At 37.2% G+C, this 21,620-nt stretch overlaps 1 protein-coding gene across 13 annotated transcripts in view; it reads left to right on the top strand.

Annotated features, from left to right (window-relative positions):
- Nucleotides 1-21,242, top strand: part of AGTPBP1 (ATP/GTP binding carboxypeptidase 1) — a 59,423-nt gene extending 38,181 nt beyond the window's left edge. For 8 of the 13 annotated variants that reach the window (XM_064641186.1, XM_064641188.1, XM_064641189.1 and 5 more), the window contains 3 exons: nt 1,377-1,553; nt 6,777-6,937; nt 17,801-21,242. In XM_064641186.1, the coding sequence (XP_064497256.1) occupies nt 1,377-1,553; nt 6,777-6,937; nt 17,801-17,978 (516 nt within the window). In that variant the 3' untranslated portion in view covers nt 17,979-21,242. Of the gene's footprint in view, nt 1-1,376; nt 1,554-2,567; nt 2,780-5,010; nt 5,153-5,172; nt 5,315-6,776; nt 6,938-14,839; nt 14,933-17,800 lie in introns of those variants that run through there. The other 5 variants (XR_010426466.1, XR_010426467.1, XM_064641192.1 and 2 more) reach the window with 5 other exon arrangements.
- The last annotated feature ends 378 nt before the right edge of the window (nt 21,243-21,620 follow it).

Below are 21,620 nucleotides of genomic sequence, written 5' to 3'. Positions count from 1 at the left end.
TTGTTGTTTCGTTTTACCAATAAGTGCTTTTTTGTGTGTGTTTAATATTACTGTTAGAGACAGTAGGTGGAAAATATACTTCTGTGCATTCATAATTACTAGATGAGCGTATAGTCATTTAAGCATGGCAAACAATATTCTAGAACAAGAAAAGATACAGGATTGTTCTGAGAAATACTCATTTTTGTGTGTGGAAATAGGGAAGATTCCTCTTATACAGATTTGTAGGTAAGACATGTACCCCTAATTACATATACATAATCAACTTCCACAAAAACAGCCACTGCATTGTATAAACTTTCAAAAATGTCAAAAATTTAGAGGATTGCATGTTACCTGTTTCTTCTGTGAATCTCCACTGCCACCTCGTGGCAACTGCAAACCCGTGCAACCTAAATGCATCCAGGCCCCCGCTGGTTTTTTTTAGGAAATGCAGAGTTAAGCTCGACAAACATGTGAATACATGATAAAATGCTTGTTATACATCCATGAGTGTAAACGAGTAGAGGTGCTTTCTGTAATCCCTCATTTACAAAAACCAAAATCTATCACTTCTTGATTTTCTTGTGTGATTTCCAGGATGCTGAATCGGATGCCATTCACATCCTGCTGCTATAACACATTTATATGAGGTTTTGTCACTTCAACCTGCACTACTATACTGTACAGAAGACAACAGTCAATAAGAGTTGTGGGGAAAAAACCTTTTGATTTCAAAAAGGTGGACTGAAATGTTTGGGCAAGGTTATACTACTAATGGTGTATGTACTACTAAAATAATAAATTTGAAGCAGTCATGTTTTGTTTTAACTGAAACAAGTAAAAGCTGGAAAGAATACTCATTTAGCATTAGTCAAACACATATATTTGTGCAACTATTCCTTGAAGCTGTCATGTAAACAGTTATACTAAATTTTGATTCACATTCTTGAAGTTGAATATGCACCTAGTGCTTTGCTGTATACAAATTAATTTTATGTATTAATAAAGTACTAGTTTTGTTAGGTCTGTAAATGGAATTGTTGAAACAGTTGAAACTGAATTAAAATAACTTTATGCAAAGAGTGGTACACTTAATTTAAGCAAGCTTAGCTTCCTGAATTAGGGAGAAGATGATGATCAGCTGAAGAATTCTCTTGTATCCTGATTCTTACCCACATAACTAACAATTTGAGTGACTGAATCTGAAAAAAAGGATTTTATTAAGTAGGAAAAGGCAAACCTGAAGACACTGTTTTTAAAACTTAAGATGGAGATTCGTTTTCTTGTTACTTTAATTCAAACTGCAGTAAAATTTTCTCGTAACGGTTTGTGATTACGTGGCCCCCTATCATCTCCTTCTGTAAAGGAAATAATTTCAAATTGCTGTCCTGCAGGCACTCCCCAAGATCCTGAGTCAGATTGCTCCAGCATTCTGCATGGGCAGCTGCAGCTTTGTAGTGGAAAAGTCCAAGGAATCTACAGCACGGGTTGTTGTCTGGAGAGAGATAGGAGTACAAAGGAGCTACACAATGGAAAGCACGTTATGTGGATGTGACCAGGGCAAATATAAGGTAAGAAGATATCTCAGTTAAACTTTTCTTTCTTTTTAATTTCTTCCATTTGCATCGGTATCTTATTCTATAACCCCATTTGCTTGCTTGCTTGCTTTAACTTCTAAAACCTTCTAAAACCTTCTGAGGTCTGGGTACACTAATGGCAGGATGAAATTACATAGCTTGCAATATTGTAAGTTGCATAACAGTTATGCTTATGGGCTGTTTTAACAAGATAATTATTAATCATTGCTTGTAACACATACATGTAGTTAAAAAACCCCAGAACTGTTCTGTCCAATAGATTATTAAAATTGGGTAATAATCAATGACAATACTATAATAAAAATTTCCTTAATACATGGCAATTTCAGACTTCACCATGGCAGTTCATGATTCTTCAGCAGGTATTTAGTAGTATCCCTCACAGAACTTCCTGTGTAGCTGAAGAAACAGGCTTATAAATTAAAACACTTTCATATCAGGTTACCAGCATTATAAATTACACATCATCTCTGAACTAATTACAGTTGTTTGACTTCTTGACTTAAAATTTGTTTTCATTTTCTCTTCTTGAAAAGTATTAACAGGGCTGGGTATTTGAAAACAAAATGTGACCTTGTTTTTAGTGTGTCAATAGTAGACAACGTTTATGGAAGAAGTTGGTTTCCTCTACCTGAAAATACAGCTTAGGAATGCTAATCAAGAAAATGATGACAAGCCTCAAATAAGGTGCTTGACAGAAAGAGGATCAGAAGGCCAGGATCAAGGATAGGGTGGGACAAAAAAAAGTTGGAACAAGGTATATTTAGTATATTAATGTATGTTCCAACATCCATGCTTGTCTCCCTAGACAGCAGGAAGACAGACATTTTGGCAGGAATTTTGGTAGGTCTGTAAGTACTAAATTTTGTCAATTAATACAGAAGCATTCCTGCTATTGTCAGAATATTCCATTATTCCTCAGATGACATCATTACGGAGCTTTAAAGAAGGATAACTGATCCAACTTGCTTATTTTGAAATTTCCAGAATATTCTTAAACATGAATCTTCATGCAGTGTTGCTACAGAAAGTACTTAAGAAAAGTGAAGAGCTTTGTGGACAAACTTTCAAGATGCTTAAACCTCCAAAGCCCTTCTTCTGCAATGAAGGAAAAAAATGGCTGGATTCTGTGGAAGAATCATTTACTGAAAAGGAAAGAGCATTCCTCTGTGTAATATAAAGTAGCTGATGAGATAAAATTGCTGTTCTGCCATTCATTTTATTTGGCATAAAACAATTTGTGAGGTCTTAGTCATCCTCTGAACGTACAGGAAGAATCTTAATTATTTTTTCACTAGGATAATGCTCAGACTTACTAAGAAAATATATCTAAAAAGCCAAGTTGACTGGACTGAACAGGAAAAGAACAGCATTTCCCCAATGAGAAGCTGAAAGAGATAAAAAGGCTCAGGCTTGGGGTTTTTTTTTTGGGGTTTTGTTGTTTGGGTTTTTTTGTGGAGGGAATGGGGCCAGCAACTCTGTCAATAAACTTGGGGTATAAATTAAATTATATATGTCATAATATGTTATTTCAAAATAGAAATTGAACTGTAGAAATTCCCTTCCCTCCTACTTCCCATCCCAAAGAGCATGAGAGTTCAGACTCTCAGATACACAGACTGGACTGTGTAAAGGTCTGAAGCACTTTTCCAGTCTTATTCTGGTTTGGCGTCATTGGTGAATTTCGTTCAAAATACAAAGAGGATTACTGAACAATTTAGTTCTCTGTGGAAGAAATACTGAGTCTTTGCCAAAGCTGGGTAATATCTGAACATCAGTTTTTCTTTTTATTCATTTTACTTGGACAATGGTGATGCCAGACTATTTCCAGCCGGGAAGCTGTGGAATTGAAGTTAGCAATTCTTACCTGAATTTAGGATCTCTAATAACAGAGTATCTCTGGAAGCAATCTTTTTTCAACTGATTACATGGAGTCTTTGTAGTGTGTTGAGAATTAGTGCTGCAAATATTGCTCAGTCGTCTGCAATTCAAGATGTTGAAAAACAAACTTTGAGGGGAAAAGATTCTCCAGGATCTACTATGGGGCGTAATTAATATGGCAGACAAAAGAGCAATGTTTTTGATAATTTAAGCCACCTGAAAACTGAAATCAGTCCCTTTCCTGATTAGAATTTACTAAGTTTAGGAGTATTGATCAGTTTTGAAGTTAATGGAAAAGATTTTGTTATGTGGAAATTTTATGATGTACATGAAGAGAAGACTTCAGGAAGTAAGGATTCAGTCAACAAACTTCTCAGTTATGATGATTCTTCTGTCTTTAGATTTTGAGTTCTCAAGAATGATTATGTCTTTGTAGCCTCTGCTGAACACAGAAGATCAGCATGATGTTTTGCTGTGCAACTGACTTCTCCAAATCTTAATTTGGTTAAGTACATATTACAGGAACATTTTTCTCAACTTGAGGTCACAGTCTCTTGTGCCTTTGCTTTGTCTCTTTGCTTTCAGGTAGCAAAGTTAATCACTGAAACGCTCTATTCATATGAAGGTATCTTCATTACACGGTTAGTAAGAAAGACTTCAACCTTCCCTCTAAAATGTTACTGTCTAGAAGAAAGACAGTATAAAATGTAAAGGAAAAGGAATGACATTTAGCACATGTTTAAAAAAAAAGCAGCTACTTCCAGGTGGCTTGTGCTTAAAAGCAACGTCTTTAATAGGCTACAGTTAAAAGTGCTAGAACAACAGTTGAGGATAATTACAAGATCAAGAAAAGGAGTGTAATTATGGCTTCAGTGAAACTGAACTTCACCTCAGGTTCCTTAGTGATGGCAACTGATGACGATGATTATTATTGTTAATTCCTGAAACACACTTTGAGTGTCTTGTTTCATGGAAATTATGAGGTTGGGCTGCTGGAAGAATAACAGTGGATTAAGAAATTCAGTATTTGGCAGTTGTGTGGTATTACATTCCCCTTATCATTTAAAGAAATGAGAGAAGCAAATCTAGACTTTACCACGGGCTTTTACCACAATTATGTAGACCCTTCAGGGTAGTAAGTTCGAAGTTTATTCTCCCAGTGTTCCACAGTTATCCACCTCCAACCTGATCCATTTAGTTTTCTCTTAGTTGTATCCTATTTCTGCTCTGCTGAAAATAGCAGCCATAGAACATGTGCACGCTATTTATCTTTCTAACAATTGTCTTTGCACTTTCCGTCATACTGTACTCTTACTCCTTTTTCAACTTAGAGAGCCTCCTGTTATACATATCCTATCTATAAGGAACCTACCAACTAATGATAAGTTCTTCAGCAACAAATGTAGACACTGATTGGAAAAGTTTCTGAACCATCAAGTTGTGCACATTAGTAATCTTTGTAACAGTGAGATAGATTACTGTTACACTTCTCCTTCCTCTTCTGCATACTTGTTGCCTCTTGTCCTTAATGTTATTTTAATCTCTTTAGGGCAGGGACTGTGTCTTCCTGTGATTAGCATAGTGGAGCCCCAGCTATGTTTGGGGCCTTTGAAAGTTAATGATGTGCAAACAAATATAAAACAAAAACAAAAAATTGGCCTCTGTGGATAAGGTACTACACTGAGTGAGGAGAACTGATTTCTGTTCCCAGCGGGGTCAGTGACATGCTGTGAGACACTGTGCAAATCGCTTCAACCCTCTCTGCCTCCATTTCTCCATCAGTAAAGTGAGGATAATTCTTCCTTTATTAATAAGTGCTTTGAAACCTACAGCACAAAAGCATTATAAAAGAGGTAAGTAGCATTACTATTAAGAATAATACTCAAATATCCAACTCTTCTTCACTGCTAACAGGTTTCAGTACCATTTGGGTGGAGGATGGCACTGTTTAGAATGGTGGATATAGCTTTATCTTTCTTGTTGCTGTAAAGCACCTTGTTTATGAAGACTACTAAGGGAAGAAAAGAACTCACAAGAAAATCAAACTTTCCATCTATTAATTGTGTGTATGTTCAAAACAGTACATGAACAATGTGTGGGATGAACCATTTCTGGAGCAACATACTTTCTTTTAAACCTTGCATTTTAAAACACATTGTCAGTGTGGCAACACATACAAAGCTTATGTGTGGTTTTTTTTTTTTAGCTTTTGGTAAAAAGTTTTCTACTCCATTCTTTTTGCTTCATGTATTTTTCCTACTTGATGACTTAGCTTACTACCAATTCCTGGCTCCTCTGCTTCCCTGTTTGTTTTGTCAAAGCTTCTTCTTAACTAATCTTTACATTAAGAGGTTTAGAAGATCCAAACTAAAACCCTTTTAAATTCTTCAGAGATACAGAAGTTGCAAAGGGGGAGATGGAGCTGGGTTGTGCCATTGAATTTGTTAGTGTATATACGGTTACAACTAGCCAATTCCATGACAGTTGAGGGTCACTCTAGACTATGCTCTTTTCATAAAGTAGTTGAGGTCAGATGTTATGTCTCTGTATACTGCACTCCTGACTAAATTAAAAGTGTAGTATTATCTGATGGGAGGCTTTATCACATATGTGAACTTGGAGAGCATTCCAAAAATTCTACCTCCTAAATAGTCTTTGCAGAGGAAAATGCCTGGGTATATCATTCAAGTTAGAAAACAGCTATGGCCTTTGATAATTTGTTTGTTAGTTTTAATTACTAAATGTGTGAATAAATGCTTTCAGAATTAACACATAGCCTCTAACTTATAGGGGAGAAGAGATATCTGTGTCAAGGAGTAACTTTGATGTCTTAAATGGTCATATATATGTGTCAGAACATAGCAATGAACTTAATCACAGCTACAATATGAATTTTGTCTTTCTTCCTTCTTATTAATGGAACTTACTTTGAAGAATCTTGTATTTGAAATTAATTTTTATAAATTTTGTCTCTATTTTTAAAAATTATTTATGCTTATAAATTTGGACATGATCTCTGTCTCTCTTCAAATGCTACTGGGTAAAGAACTGTTAATACTGATGTGCTAGAAGTAGACTAGAAAGCTCCAAAAAACGTGGGTGTCTCTGTTCAGACTTAGAGGAATCATTAGTTATTTCTGAATCTCTTCTGTTATTCTTGTTAAGAGTTTACTCTACAGTTCTTATTTGTTCTGTCTTTAAACCAGGAGACTATTGAATAAAATAACAAAATGTTGATGTAGAATAATTCTGCAGCATGTGTGGTTCCATCTGCATGTACTATTTTGTATTTTTTAAATCTCATTTTCAAATTAGGGATTGCAGATAGGGACAAGAGAACTGGAAGAGATGGGAGCAAAATTCTGTGTTGGCTTACTGCGTTTAAAAAGAATGGCCTCATCCTTGGAATACAATTTGCCTTCTAGTCTGTTGGATATTGAAAATGAGCTGATTGAGTCAAGCTGTAAAGTGACAAGGTAGTACACATTTATTATATTTTCTTTCTTTGAGGGGAGGGGGGAAAATTGCAGTTTCTCAAGTGACGTAAAGATTCTTTCAAAAATGTTCTTCCACTCATCAAAAATAATGTTGATGTGTTGTAACCTCTTACTGTAACAATAATCTGAATATATTGGAGACCTATTGTGTCAATTGCTTCAAACTTTGAAAGAAAACAGTACAGGCTGGGTCACATTTGTTGCTGGGATAAACACTGCCAATTTTAATGTCATTGCGGGGTTATTATAGGCCATAAAACTCAGTAGTAGGTCTTAAGTCTCAATTGTCTCTTTGAAAGTTTGGGGGTTTTTTGTTTGTTTGGTTTGGTTTGGGTTTTTTGTTACTCTATACAGTATTAAAAATGTGTTTAAATGAACTTTTAAGTATGAGTTAGAGCACTAAGAACTGTAAGTTTTTATTCCAAACTTTTTTTTTTATGTATCTCCTCTGGTGGAGATATATAACAAGACTTAGAGAATTTAAAACATGAGAAATAAAGTCTGGGTCACAAAAGAAATTTATATGCTCAGTAACTAGGTTATTAAGTTGCCAGTTCTTAAAGCTGTTGATGGGCTTGCAAATGTATGCATATTATTGCATGTTTCCATTCATGTAATTCATCACTCAAGTATACACATGTACATAGTAACTAGGGATGCACAGTGAAGTGTGATTTCAAATGTGCAAGCATCTCTTTATGAAAATACGGTTAAAGAACCAATAAAGCAAAGTTCCAGACTTCAGAAAAGCATTACGTTGGGAAAGAGTAAGGTTTACACACTATAATGTTTCCACTTGGCATACTAAGAGATGAAATAATTGAATTGGCTGTAGCTCCAACTTAATTAAGAAAATAGAGTGGAAATTTGGGAAAAAAATGAAATTTATTACTGTTTTTTGTGGCTGACACAAGCAAGTGCTTGAAACTAAGACTTGCTTTGGAAGTAAGATTAATGAGCAATTTGTCTGTAGATGGTGAAAAACTAGCAGAGCTATGGGAGGCCATCTGTGGCACCCTATTGAAGGGGGAGATTGTGTTTATTTCCAGTATTTAAACACTAAAGTGTTATACTGGAATGTTGAGTACTAACAATAACTGGACCTTGTGTTCATGCTTAGCATTTACAGTTAATAATGAAAAGTGAAGGTGATAAGAACAATAGGAGTAACAGTAGAAGAGTGTCTTAAGGAGGTGAATAAAAGTGTATGAAGATTAGCTGTGATGTGTAGGTATCTCTCAGTCCAGTGGTGGTTGGATCCCCCAATGTCATTTGCTCATTTGTACAACATCAGGATGCTTGTAATGGCTGGATTTTTACGTTCAGAAAAAGTTTGTGCATGGATAAAGGTGAGTTAGTGATTCCTGAAAGAGACAGGATCAGAAGGCAGTTTGGGACTAACCAAAGAGGGGCTTTTATAAGTGTGTAAGTAGTGAAAGGAACACTAAAGAAAATACGAGATCACAGATGAATGGGGCGGGAGCCCTGATGACACAGGACATGAAAAAGGCCAAGTACTTCATCACAGTCTTTACTAGAAAGACTAGAAAGTTCAGCTTTCAGTACTCTTAAGGACCCGGAGGCTGGGGAAGTCTGGAGCAAGAAAGGCATACCCATGGTGGGAGAAGCCAGTTGGAGAATACTTAGGCAAACTAGTCTTATGTAAGTCCAGAGGTCCTGCTGCACCTGTAAGTACTAAGGGAGCTCACTGATGTTGGGTGATGTTGACGTGAAGCCATTTTTGAATGATCGTGATGACTGGGCCAGGTGCCTAAAGACTGGAGGAAAGAAAATGTCATACCTATGAACAAGGAGGAGGATGCAGGAAACTACAAGCTGGTCAGTCTCACCTTGATCCCTGGTAAGGTAATGAAAGAACTAATTCCGGAAAGTATTTCCAGTCACATGAAGAGGAGGTGTTCATGAATAATCAACATGGATTCACTAAAGGAAGTCATACTTGACCAACCTAATAACCTTCTACAATGAAATGACTGGCTTGTTAGACACGGGGGATAAAGTGGATATTGTCAGCCCTGATTACAGTAAGTTTTTTGACACTCTCTGCCATGGAATCCTTATAGAGAACTTGATGAAGTATGGGCTGGATGGGCAAACAGTGAGATGCATTAAAAAACCGACTCAATGACTGAGCCCAGAGGACAGTGATCAGTAGCACAAAGTCTAGCTGGAGGCCAGTAACTAGCTTTGTACCCAGGGGCACTATACTGGCTACTGCCCTGTTCAACATTTGCATTAATGACCTGGACACTGAGGTGGAATATTCCATCCGAAGTATCCAGATGACACCAAAATAGAAGTGGCTAATCCAGTGGAATCTTCACAGGCTGTAAAAGTGGACTGACAGAAATTTCATGAAGTTCAACACTGAGTGTGAAGTCCTGCACATAAGGAGGAACAAACCCAGGGACTAGTACATTATGGGGGCTGACCAGCTGGAAAACAGCTTTGCAGAAAAGGCAGTGGGGGTCATAGTGGAGACCACGACCATAGTTGAACATGAGGCAGCAATATGCCCTGGCTTCAAAGAAGGCTAATGATATCCTGGGCTGCATTAGGAGGAGTTTAACATGGTGATTCAAGGAACGTGATCCTTCCCCTCTCCTCAGCACTGACAAGGCCTGCACAGCTGGAATACTGTGTCCAACTCTGGATTCCTCAGTACAGGAGTGTCTTGGAGAGAGTCCAGTGAGGGCCCCCTAAGTTGGTGAAGGGACTGATGTACCTTCCATAGGAGGAAAGGCTGGGAGAGCGGGGACTGTTAGTCTGGAGTAGAGAAGGCTCAGGAGGCATATTATCTATGTGTACAGATACTTAAAGGGAGGTTGTAAAGAAGGTAGAGCCAGGTGCTTTCCAGTGATGTCTGATGACAGGCTAAGAGGCAATGAGCACAAACTACAGAGGAAATTCCATTTAACCATTATGTACATATAATGGTGTGTCCTAGTTTTGGCCAGGACAGGGTTAATTTTTTACAATAGGTGGAAGGGGGCATGGCCAGATCCCACTGTTATTCAGTACTGTCTCTTGTGATTTGCCAGAGTCAGGAGTAAGGGACTCTCTTTTCCAGCTGGGAGGAGAGAAGGCATGACAGGGGGTTTGGTGGTATTTCACTTTCCATGTAAATTGTTTCTTTGTCTTGTACCTTTTGTTAATAACATTATTGCTGCTATTGTTCCTTTCATATCACATTGCTGTTTCCAGTAAATTGTTCTTATCTCAACCTGAGCAGGAGGGAGTGGGGAGCAAGCAAGTGGCATCTGGTTTGGGAGAGTCTTGTTGGGGGGCACTGAACTGGGGAGTAGTGTTCCTAAACCATGAAAAATGGTTATCTATACTTTTATTGTGAGGATGCTGAAATAGTGGAACAAGCTTCCCATTGAGAATATAGAGTCCTTATCACTAGGGATGCTCAAAAGCTGTCTGGATGTCATCCTTGGCAACCTGCTGTAGGTGACCCTCCTTGAGCAGGGGTGTTGGACTAGATGACCTCCAGAGGTCTCATCCAACTTCAGCCATTCTGTGAAAAGGGGGAACCATTTTTAAGTCTATTCTCAAAAGGCACTTAATGCTGGTATTGTGGGCACTTCAAATTTGAGTGCTAATTTAAGTAATTGGAATACAAGGTTCTAAAAATCACAGTCTACTTGCACTTGTCTCCCTCAGAACTTATGCAGTCAAGCTCCTGTTCCCTTTGCATGTTTTCCCCCCAGTTCCAAATGGAAAAGATTAAACTAAACGTAATACTAATATTGTATTAAGAATTACAGTTGTTGTGCTGACAGGTTTGTTAGGGTCTGTATGCAATGAAACAAAAACACATGACTGCAGTCATAACTGTTAGGACTTTACTAGACTTATCCTTTGCTCAAAAAGTTGACCTTTTTTGGAAATGCTGGCCATTTCAGTGATTCTTTTGAGGCTCATTGATGTGTTCTAGAACATGGTGTGGTTTTGTTTGTTAATTTGATTTAATTATAGCAGCGAAGCAGTCTGAGCTTTGGGACTCAGCATGTCTAGAAAATGGTAGAAAAAGCAGACAGCCAAAAGGAGCTGTGGGAAAGGAAAAACTTGATGAAAAATCCATTTCCTGCCCGTAGTCTTACACTTAAGAAAGCACAACAGACTGGTGAGGCAAGGAGTGAGAGTGCGTCCAAGGTCTTGCAAAGCATTTCTCTCTAGGCTGTCAGAAGGAAACTGGATTTGTCCTATTGTATTTTGCTCCCCCTTAATAACTCCTAAACTTTGCCCAGACATTTGCATACATCTAATCTCCTTCATCTAGGAGTAAAAGTTTTTTCCTTCTTACTCTGCTGCAAGGTTTGAGCTTTTCTTGGCCTTTCTTCCAGTACCTTAGGAGTACCACGATGTAAAAAACATGGCATCTTATGCTGCAGCTTTTGTGCTGTGTATCCCTTTCAAAATGCTAGGAAAAAAAGCTATTAAAAATTAGACCCAGAATTCATTCCACTGGTAGGTCTGGTAGCAGTGCCCATGCACCAGGCCCCTTCTCTGGCCTAAATGAATGTGATTGCTTTTAGTTCTGTGTAGACTGTGGCGTCAGAGTACTGTTTGTCTTCTATAGGGCAAAATAAAGAAACTAATAACCTAGGAAAAAACCAAACAAACAAATAAAAAAAAGTAAGTATGATGAACAGGTTGTATATTCTTCATACCATTCTTTAAGCTTTTCTTTTACTCCTGGTGGTATGATCCAGATATTACTATAGGCTATGTTCAGTGATTGATGAATCCCAACTAATTTGATTCAGTATTTAGTATCAAAAAATGTATTTCAGAGTGACAGCACAAAGAAAGTGTGGAGTAAAATTTTGTAACTCTAAAAGTGAAGATACTTAAAAATACAACTTAAATGGGATTTGGATATCTAGTTTCTTAGGGCTTAGAAAAGAGTTGCATATGTTCTCCTCTTTAGCCTTGGAAATTCCCTTGAGAAAATATCCTTACTACTTATGAAAAACACATGGAGGAGAGCTGCTGAAGGGGACAGCACATGCAATTGCATGTGTGATGTTGCCTACTGTAGCAGCATTGCTGATCCCTAAAGGAGAATATAGACCCTAAAAAGAAATTGAAAGGGAGAGTATGGAGAAACAATTCCTTTGTGATACGTCCTAACTTTCTTTCTCATCTAAGATTTTTTTCTCCCTGACAATATAGTTTCAAAAGGAATCATTTGTTCTTCAGATTTTTCTCTCCTTCCTTTCCCAACTCCCCAGGTAGCTGCAACTCTCCGTACTTTGATAGGGAATATTTCTTAATCTTTTGTTCCAAAGTTTTAAAATGTAGACACATCCCCTGTAGTTTCAGAAAACTTCTGGACTGCATGGGGATTGAAGTTGGTAATGGTTGTGTCTTCCTTGTGGATTAATTTCTCTGTAATTGAGTCATATGGATAATGAAAAACCCAACTATATCTTTTAAGGGACAATTAAAATTTTACTTTGAAAGATCATACTTATGTTAGTGAACAGGTTTATTAAATTTTAGTATGTTTGGAGCATTAATGTAAATAAGAAAACACATAGGAAGGTATTGTAATATAAAAAATCATAGAGTCATAGGATGGTTTGAATTGGAAGGGACATTAAAAATCATCTAGTTCCAACCCCCCTGCCATGGACAGGGATGCAACCCACTAGATCAGGTTGCTCAAAGCCTCATCCAGCCTGGCCTTGAACACTTCCAGGGATGAGGCATTTACAGCTTCTCTGGTCAACCTGTTCCAGTGCCTCACCTGTCCCCAGTGCAGCATCTTGCACTTGGACTTGTTAGACTTCATGAGGTTCTCATGGGCCCAATTCTCAAACTTTCTGAGTCCCTCTAGATGGCGTCTCATCCTTCTGTTGTGTCAACTGCACTGCTCAGATTTGTGTCATCTGCAAACTTGCTGAGCATGGACTTGGTCTCACTGTCAGTGTCATTGGATTCCCAGATAGTATGCTGCCTGGCGAGCTCCTCACACAACACGTCAACCTGCTCAAAAGCATGTGATCTGTCTGGGCACACTTGCACCCATGATACCCATCTCTGCCTTCAGGTGCCAGGGGACTTTCAGATTCTGGAGTTCCCTGCAGCTGAGTCTTTTGGTCTTCAAGTCTGTTTGGGTCTAGACTTGTACCAAGGTGGCCGTGGTTTCTCTGGGTTTCATCTCCAGCCTGGCAGCTGTGACATGTAGGTGCCATTTCTGTTACAGAAGAAGGCTCCTTCCTCTTCCTTCCTGAATAGGATTAAGTGGCACTTCCAACATGCCCTTCCTTGAGAACTGCTGTGCCATGCTCTGACTGCTGCAGCATTGACTTCTGCCACTCTCTGAGGCCATTTAAATCTGCTGGCAACACTCGTGCCACATCAGCCTCTTGAGAGCTGACAGTTCCTCTTGGGTCTCTCAGCTCTTAATCACATTTCCCTGACTGCAGGAATGCCCTGCCCAGCTTGTTCTAGCGCTCAGCCTCCAGAACGTACTACAGCTGCTGCTGCTGTTACCGCTGTCACTGCTGTTTCTGTGTCCCTCACTGACCTTAATAACTAAAGTATGTTTTAATTAATAATTAAAATACATTTTAGAAAACAGTTATATTAATTCTTGGTGTATTCAACGGCAGGTGATAGAGAAAGTACTCTTTTAAATGAAAGGGGTATTCTTAACGTTCTTCATAAGCATGAAGACTGTAGTATTATATCTGATATGTTAGGTATTTAGGAGTTCATCTTTTTACCCATAAAATATTGTTTAGTTAAGATATGCAGAACTTCAGAATTTCATATAGTATTCTCTTTTAACAGCCATGACTTCAAAGAAAATACAGAGATTGTGGCATCCCTTACATTACAGTACTGTAGTTATGGGATAAACAACCTCTGCTAATCCGAGAAAAATAATAGTTTCATTTTAAAAGGAAAAGCGGGAGGTGTAGTGGTAGAGGAAGAAGGATTATAGAGCAAGTTAATTAGAAGGACCCCAAGGGAAGGGTTAGGAAATTAAAACCCATAGAATCAGCATGATAGCAGCTAAAAATATATTGTAACAAGATATGGTGAGGATGGGGAGCAGCAGGGAAACAGATAAAGAATTTGATTAAACAGCAAGAAATTTTTTCAGGTGTTTTGATTGCTGCATTTCTTGTGACCCAGCCTCAGTAAAATAGCGGAGTAATAATTACACTTTGCAGATTTATACTAACCTTTAGAATAGAGATTGCACAAAAGTTAAATATGTAAGGTTAACATTTGCTACATCAGAAGAAAATGCGTCATAGGAAAGCAAACATACATGAGTGGTATGTGACACAGGTTTTTCCTTTATATAGAAAGTACTTGGATACAATTTTGTGAGGAATGAAAATTCAAGAAAGGGACGATGGAAAAATAATCGTAATAAATATTATGGTAACATTTATTTTCTGAAATAAATGATCGAGAAGTCATGGTGTATTGCTTTATATGGTAGTAGAAAGGTAGGATTATTATGAAGCAGACTTAAGAGCCAGTTTTTATTTTAAAGATTTATTTAGCTTTCTAAATAGTATCCGTTCTAATCTTTGATCTGTTCTAATGCTACTTTTCTTGAAGAAGGAAAATAAACTATAATAATGATCTTTATTTTATTAAATGTAAAATGACAACAAAAGCATCCCTCGGTTTTGGATGTACATGTGCCAGAGTGAATGTCTAAAATGTGTTACAGCAGACATTCTGACTTTATAACTGTTCTAAGTGCCTGAATTTCTAGAAGTTAGGGGCATGCCTACATGCTTACACATGCATAAGTATGTAAAATAAATTTATACAAGTATAAAAAAAGTTGTATTGAATAAATATACCTGTGTGTTTTTCAAGACAGTATAACATAGGATATATTATATGAACTGACAGGACACTGAAGAGATAAACTGTGTGGTTTGCTTCTGCATCCAGGTTTTTTTCCTTAAGGTAGGCTTTGTTGGTTGCTCTCTTTTAACTGAATCAGCTATGTTAGTTCAATATCCAAATAATGACATTTATTAAAAAGAGTGGATAGAATTTTTAAGAACTTTATATCCTATATTATACCTCACTAGCATGAATTTTTAGAAGTGATGACAGTAATGCATTAAACATCCCATTGTCAGTGGTTAGTAAAATGTTTGTCCTTCTCATAGCTCATTGTAGTTTTCTGTTTCAGTGTTCAGAATTATTACTAATATTGGGCCAACATTCAGATTTAAATGCTCTATTTCCTGTCAGTTGAATTACACAATCTGTTCTCCAACTGCAGTGTGAATTCCTTGCATACAAAAGCTAATGAATCCATACCTGTGTTAAGGGATTAGAAGCAGAAATTGCAAAAAACCTGTTGATTTGTCAGACTGTGATACATCTGGTGAAGTCCCTATCATTTGTTTCTTTTAACAAATGAAACATTTAAACTTTTTATTTTCCCAGCTTCTTTTTTCCTTAGAGAAAGTGTTGGTAGGTAGTGACTTCGTAGGGCAGAAAGTGTCACAGGATGAAAGCACAGAAAAATTGTATTCCTTTGCTGATTCTACCACACATTCCTCATGCAAAGCATGTACCCTTAGTGTATGCTGGGTTCCCCATTTGTGAAATTAAAGAGACTCAGCAAAGATTCTGATTATTTTCTTCATTCTTTGTCTCTTCTAAATGGAAATAATTTTATTTTAAACATCCAGTTCGTTAACCAGCATAATGGGTTGTTGCCCTAGTACAGCTTAAATAATCTGTAAAGTATTTAGTTTTGTGGAGCTTTCCTTTTTGCATAGCTTATTGAGTACAAGCTTATTTAGTGAACCATGATACAGATTGTTTTGAACATAATTTTTTTTTCCTCTAAGATAGGAGACAATTCTTGTCCTGATATTTGAATTAACTATTGACATCACAGAACATTACAGTGTGCATGTCATTGAGGCTACAGGTAGAGGAAGAATACTGTGAAATATATTTATATTCAACAGAGATTGCATTGCAGATTTCAAGTGGTGCATTTAAGCTCCTTAAGGTTTAGAAAGAAGCAGTGATTAGTCCTTTTAATTATAAAGCCACAGCCAAGCTAGGTTTTTGTATGCCTTAAGAGAAAATTCATCAAAATTAATATGCAAGCATTTCTACAAGTTCTGTGTGATGTTCTTCAATAAGAACATCCTCACTGTTTGTATGAGTTCTGTATGATTTGTTTATTAGGTAAAATGCACTACAAAACCTTCTTAGGCCTTAATCTGAATACAAAAATACTTACGAAGTATTTAGGAATCATGGCTAGGCTTTGTGAATGAAAATTTGGGAAGGGCTCTACCCACATTTGTTGCAAGTGCGTTGGTGGCTAAAAAGGCCAATACAAGACAGGCATGTCCAGTTGCAAAAGGCACAGCAGAAAGACTCCTTAGGTGGTATATTCTGCAGGACACGATTCTTTCTGCGTTGTCTTTTCTCCTCAAGAGTGATCCTGCGTGCATTCTCAAAGGCATCAGCAGCATTATAGATGGTGTCTCCAGACCTCCCGATTGGAAGCCAGAGTAGACCAGTTATGATGATCAATATGGCCCAGGCTGAGATGTTGTTTCAGGGAGTCCTTGTATCTTCTCTTTGGGGTTTTCCTCTCTTGCGGCAGCCGGTGGCAAGTTCACCATAAAGCAAGATCTTAGGGAGGCGATGGTCCTTCATCCTGGAGACGTGTCCTGCCCAGCGCAGCTGTGTTCTCATCAACATGGCCTCAATACTTGTGACTGCTGCTTGTTCTAGAACAGATGTATTGGTCACATAATCTGACCAGTGGATGTTTAGGATTGTACGGAGACAGTGTTGATGGAAGCGTTCTAGGAGACTCAGGTGGTGGTGGTAGATGACCCATGATTCAGATCCATATAAGAGAGTAGACAGCACAATGGCTCTGTAAACACTGATCTTGGTGCTTTTCTTCAAGTGTTTATTTCGCCAAACTCTTTTATGAAGCTTTCCGAAGGCACTATAGTGCTTTTAAGCAGATAGCTTTTTATGTGCTAAGTGAGGTTAGTAAAACTGGGTCTGGAAAACACTTTTTTCCCTTTTTCTTTTTCCCCACTTCTGTTCTAGGCAGGTGAGAGCATCATGAAGTTGTATTCTAACCTTTTTCCAGTTAACACTAAAGGTGTTAATCCTCTTATTCTTGTAGGCCATTAGTTAAGGCCGTAGACCATTCTGTAGGTGGTAGCTCAGTTCCTTAGTTCATTGCCTCAGAGTTACAAGGCTTAACAAATTTTAAGTTTTACCTGCATGCATATGTGTGAGAACCTGATATGAGTTAAGGGATTCATGTGGGAACTTAACATTAGTTATAACCACGACTCCTTATTTTGTCATCTCTGATATTTATAAAGTAATTGCTCACAATGCTTTTCAGTAAAATGTATGTTTTAATACAAAGGTTTCACAATTGAATTTTTAGGCTGTTTTTAAATTTGCTATATATTCTATACCAATGGCTGTGTCTTTATGTAGTTATATGCTTCTGCAGCAACTTCTGATAGTGCTGTATTTACATCAAGTTCTTACCGGCCATTAGTGTAGCTAATTTGTCATGGCACATTTGAATAACAAGTTGTATATGACTGATTAATTAATTCAAGGTCTTACAAACATGGCTTTGGCTCCCAGTTGTTTTGCACACAATTAAAAAATCAATACTATTTCAGGTAAACTGCTGCTTTCCTGAGATAATTTTTGTATTATTGTATGTCAGGAAAGGGACAGGGCATAGTCTGAATGCATTACTCCAGGTAAAACTTCCAACATGATTCATGTTGAACTTCTTGTTCATTATAGCCCCACTACTTACATTCTGGATGAAGATGAGCCTCGCTTCCTTGAAGAAGTTGATTACAGCGCAGAGAGCAATGACGATCAAGATGTTGAATTAGCTGATAATGTGGGTGATTATGAAGCAACTAATCAAGATGATGGACTTTCAGACTCAGATTCAACAAGGATACTCCTTTCTTGAACCAGCTTTGCCTCCAGTAATAGGAAATAAAGTATCCTGGATTTCCATAGTCAGACACTTCCTTGCTGTTTTCTACAAAGGGGATAAAGCTTCAGTTTATGCAAATAACTGAGGCCTGCCTAGCTCAAGGATAATAACTATTTCTGACAAATTTCCATTTGTTTTATTTAAGGAATTCTGTGTTTTCTTTTAGCACTGAATAGATAAATTTATTTATTAGTTCATTTTTTACTAAATAGTACTGCATGGCATTTTGTGTCCTTAAACCCTATCTTAAGAAAAATGGATTATAATTTATGCTGTGTCAGAGTACAGAAGGTAATTTTTTGTGGTATGGTTCTTTGAGTTGCTTCCTAAAAAATACGTATGTACAGATTTTATAAATTAATTTGTGTACTTGTGTGTATATGCGCGTGTGTATACTGAGGTGAAGAGGTTATTTTTCAACATTATTTCAAAGATACTTGATTGTGTTTGAAGCAATGTAGTGCCTGCTCTGAAAACATTCAATAATTACTAAATTAAAAATGAGAACTTGATGTATGAATTTTCACACTTGTTTCTTGCTTCTGATGATTATATGGTTTTGCCACAGTATTAGGTGAAAATATGTAATATCTTTTCAGAGTTCTGGAATTTTGCACAGTGACCAATGCAGCCTGTGCTTAGAAAAGCTATAGACTCTTGTATAAAACTTTCCCATAGAATAGGCATGTTTAATTTGAAGAAGTTTTCTCATTAAGTGTACATGACTGCAAGAAGAGGTTAGGTATGTACACTATGTATGTTCAGCTACCCAGATGCTCAATTTTTCTTGTTGAATATGCACGTAGTTAAAAAGTATTCATTTTACTGGCGTCACATAACTATATACCCAGTTCAATTGCTTTAATAGGGAAGGTGCATTTTGGTTTAAACCTTTTTTGCCTGATCACAGTGTAGTGTTAACTCTGCTCTGAGAAGGAGATTGGACTGTAACTTCCTGAGGTCTCTTCCAGCCAGAAAAATTATTCTGTGATTTTGTATTTTTCATGTTTAAAGTCAAACTGTCAAATACGGAGTTGATACTTCATTCTCTCCTATCGTCTGCTAATTCTTACTGCTTCTTGCTTCTGCTTAAGATCAGACCTAACAGAGAAATGAAGTTGTACTCTGTTGTTTACAGAATTGACATGTTTTGCAATGAAAAATACTTTTCCAACATTATTTTTGAGTGACGTGACCCAGTTGTAGCATTCATTTTCTGCTGCATGTGCAAGGGCTTTAAAAGCATGAAGAATAACATTTCTAAGTTATAGCAGGTTTTTAACTGATGAGAACTTTGTGTATGTTTACTCTTGCAAATAAGTATTTTGGAGGGGAAGGTTGCTTTTGATAGAAGGATTTAAAAAGGATAAAATTTAAGAGAATTAACTGTATCAATGATTTTGAGCCAGGAGACAGATTTTCACCAGGATCTGCTGTTTCAAATGCAGCATTGTTTGGTAATGCCTGTCCATACCACCCTGATTCTGAAACTGGGGAAGGGTTTTAGATCCCTTTTGATACACTACTGTGTTTCTGTTTAAAGGCTTAAATTTATATTAATACACATGCAATATTGAGATGTACAGGTGGAAAAGATGGAAATATTTACATTCTTGTCCTTTTATAAGTTTTTCTCTCTAGTAAAAATTATCTTTCCTTGTGTTCTGTGAACTACATACTGTAAGAAAATTCATTTAATACCCCATTGAACAGGAGCTCTCTGCATTGAAAGTAGAGGAATTTGAATTATCCGTAAGTCAGTCCAATGACAGCAGTTCAGATTGGTCATATTGCCCTGTCAGTCTTATACTAGTTATCTATATAAATAGGTTTTCATCCTTAAGGGGTCCTACTTCAGTAGGAGTAGTATTCAAAAATAAAATTATTCAGAAATAATTTGACTTAAATTTCAGGGAGTGCAGGGTGCCCATGTTAGTTAACTCCATTGTGCATTTTTTCTTAGTTTTCATTTGAATTTGTGTTACCAAACACCATTTTTATACTACAAGCAAGACTAGAAATATACTTCATCCATTTAGAAAGACTTGTGGCTTGGTGGTACAAAATCATCTTTTCCTCCTCAGTAAATACGCATATATGTTCTTCTCATGTTTTCTACAGCTTTTAGTCTGTGCAAAGAAAGAGTTATGAATGGCTTATATAACGTCTCAGGATAATGTGTTTATACATTAGATTCTGATGCAGTTATGCATTAGAATTCACTTATGCATTAGATGTCAGTCTGGCAGCTGCTGGTCTGAGCTTCTACCAGTGCAGTTCCAATAAAAGAGGTGAAACTTTGTCCTTATCTTACACATTGCTGAAAATGCAAAGGTTGTTACCTCTTACATGTTTTGCGGCACTTGCCTTTCCAAAGATATAGTCTCAACTCGTACTTGCGGGGATGCCAGTCCACGGGAAGAACTGCTGCAGTGATAACTGCTTCACACTGTTTATCCCTTCTCTGCTACATGTTGCTATTGTTGCAGCAGTGTTGGCAGACACATGCTGGTGCCCGCATATATGTGTTTTGGTGGGAAGTCTGGTGTTTAGCTGAAAATGGAATAGCTAACACTTAAGCACACACTCCATTCTGCTGCTGTGGCATTTACCCCAAATAAATGGGTAGAATTACAGCAAAGAATGGCAGCGTCTTGGACTGTCACAAATCAGTCATCTAGCATGGTTTGTCCCAGACAATTGTCTGTCTTTATTCTATGCACTGGCATTTCAATAGGTTTCTGTTTTTAAATGATGCTGTTTACTATAAGTATGACTGGTTCTGTATAGGCAAAGAACATATCTGTATATCTTCCTCCAGTAATAACAACAAATAAGATTATAAACAATAATTATATCGGTGTTATTTACTGTCTTGTTTCCAAATAATTGCTATTTCTTTTCCAGGTGTAATTCCAATTGCAGCACAAATTTTGGTATTGTGTCTTCACTGGTGACATCCCCTGGTGTAATGTAGCTTACAGCAGTTTGTGCCAAAATCTTGCCTGGTCATTTTTCAAGGTGTATTGTTTTATCAGCCTGACTTACCAGGGAGAATTGGTTTGAATCCCAAGTAAGACTGCAGAAGCAGTAAACACTGCTCACAAAATGCAAAAATGCAAGGTTTCAGATAGTTTCTTATTGTAATGCTATGATAGATATAATTCTTGCAGTGTTATGCATGCCCCAAATAACAATACTTATTAATAAAAATGCTTAATAAAGAATTAAATACAATCTTTTGCTTCCCTATTATTGGTTAGTAATGATTAAAGGATTTCTCATCATTGCATATGCAGTAGTGTATCTACCCACAAGGATGGGAGTGTGCCTAGCATTTTTAAAAGGAGAATATTTTTGTTCTCTGTCAAAACAAAGTCAGTGTGCTGCAGGCTTAGAGTAGCATTTGCATATTAATTGACTGAATTATAACTATCTTAAAAAGTTTAATATTTATCAATGTTTGTAAAACTTATGAAGGCTTTGGATGAAACACAATGAAGGTCATTGCAGAGCACACAGAAGAGCCTGGTGGTGAGAGTTTTTCCCTCCTACACAGCTAATAGAATATTAATCTGATCTATGAAAGGCATAAGTTTATTCTCAATAAGTCAC

The sequence above is a fragment of the Pseudopipra pipra genome, chromosome Z (genome assembly GCF_036250125.1).
Source record: "Pseudopipra pipra isolate bDixPip1 chromosome Z, bDixPip1.hap1, whole genome shotgun sequence".
Classification (NCBI taxonomy): Eukaryota; Metazoa; Chordata; class Aves; order Passeriformes; family Pipridae; genus Pseudopipra; species Pseudopipra pipra.
Note: the sequence above shows the minus strand (reverse complement) of the source record. Positions and strands in the feature narration are given on the sequence as shown.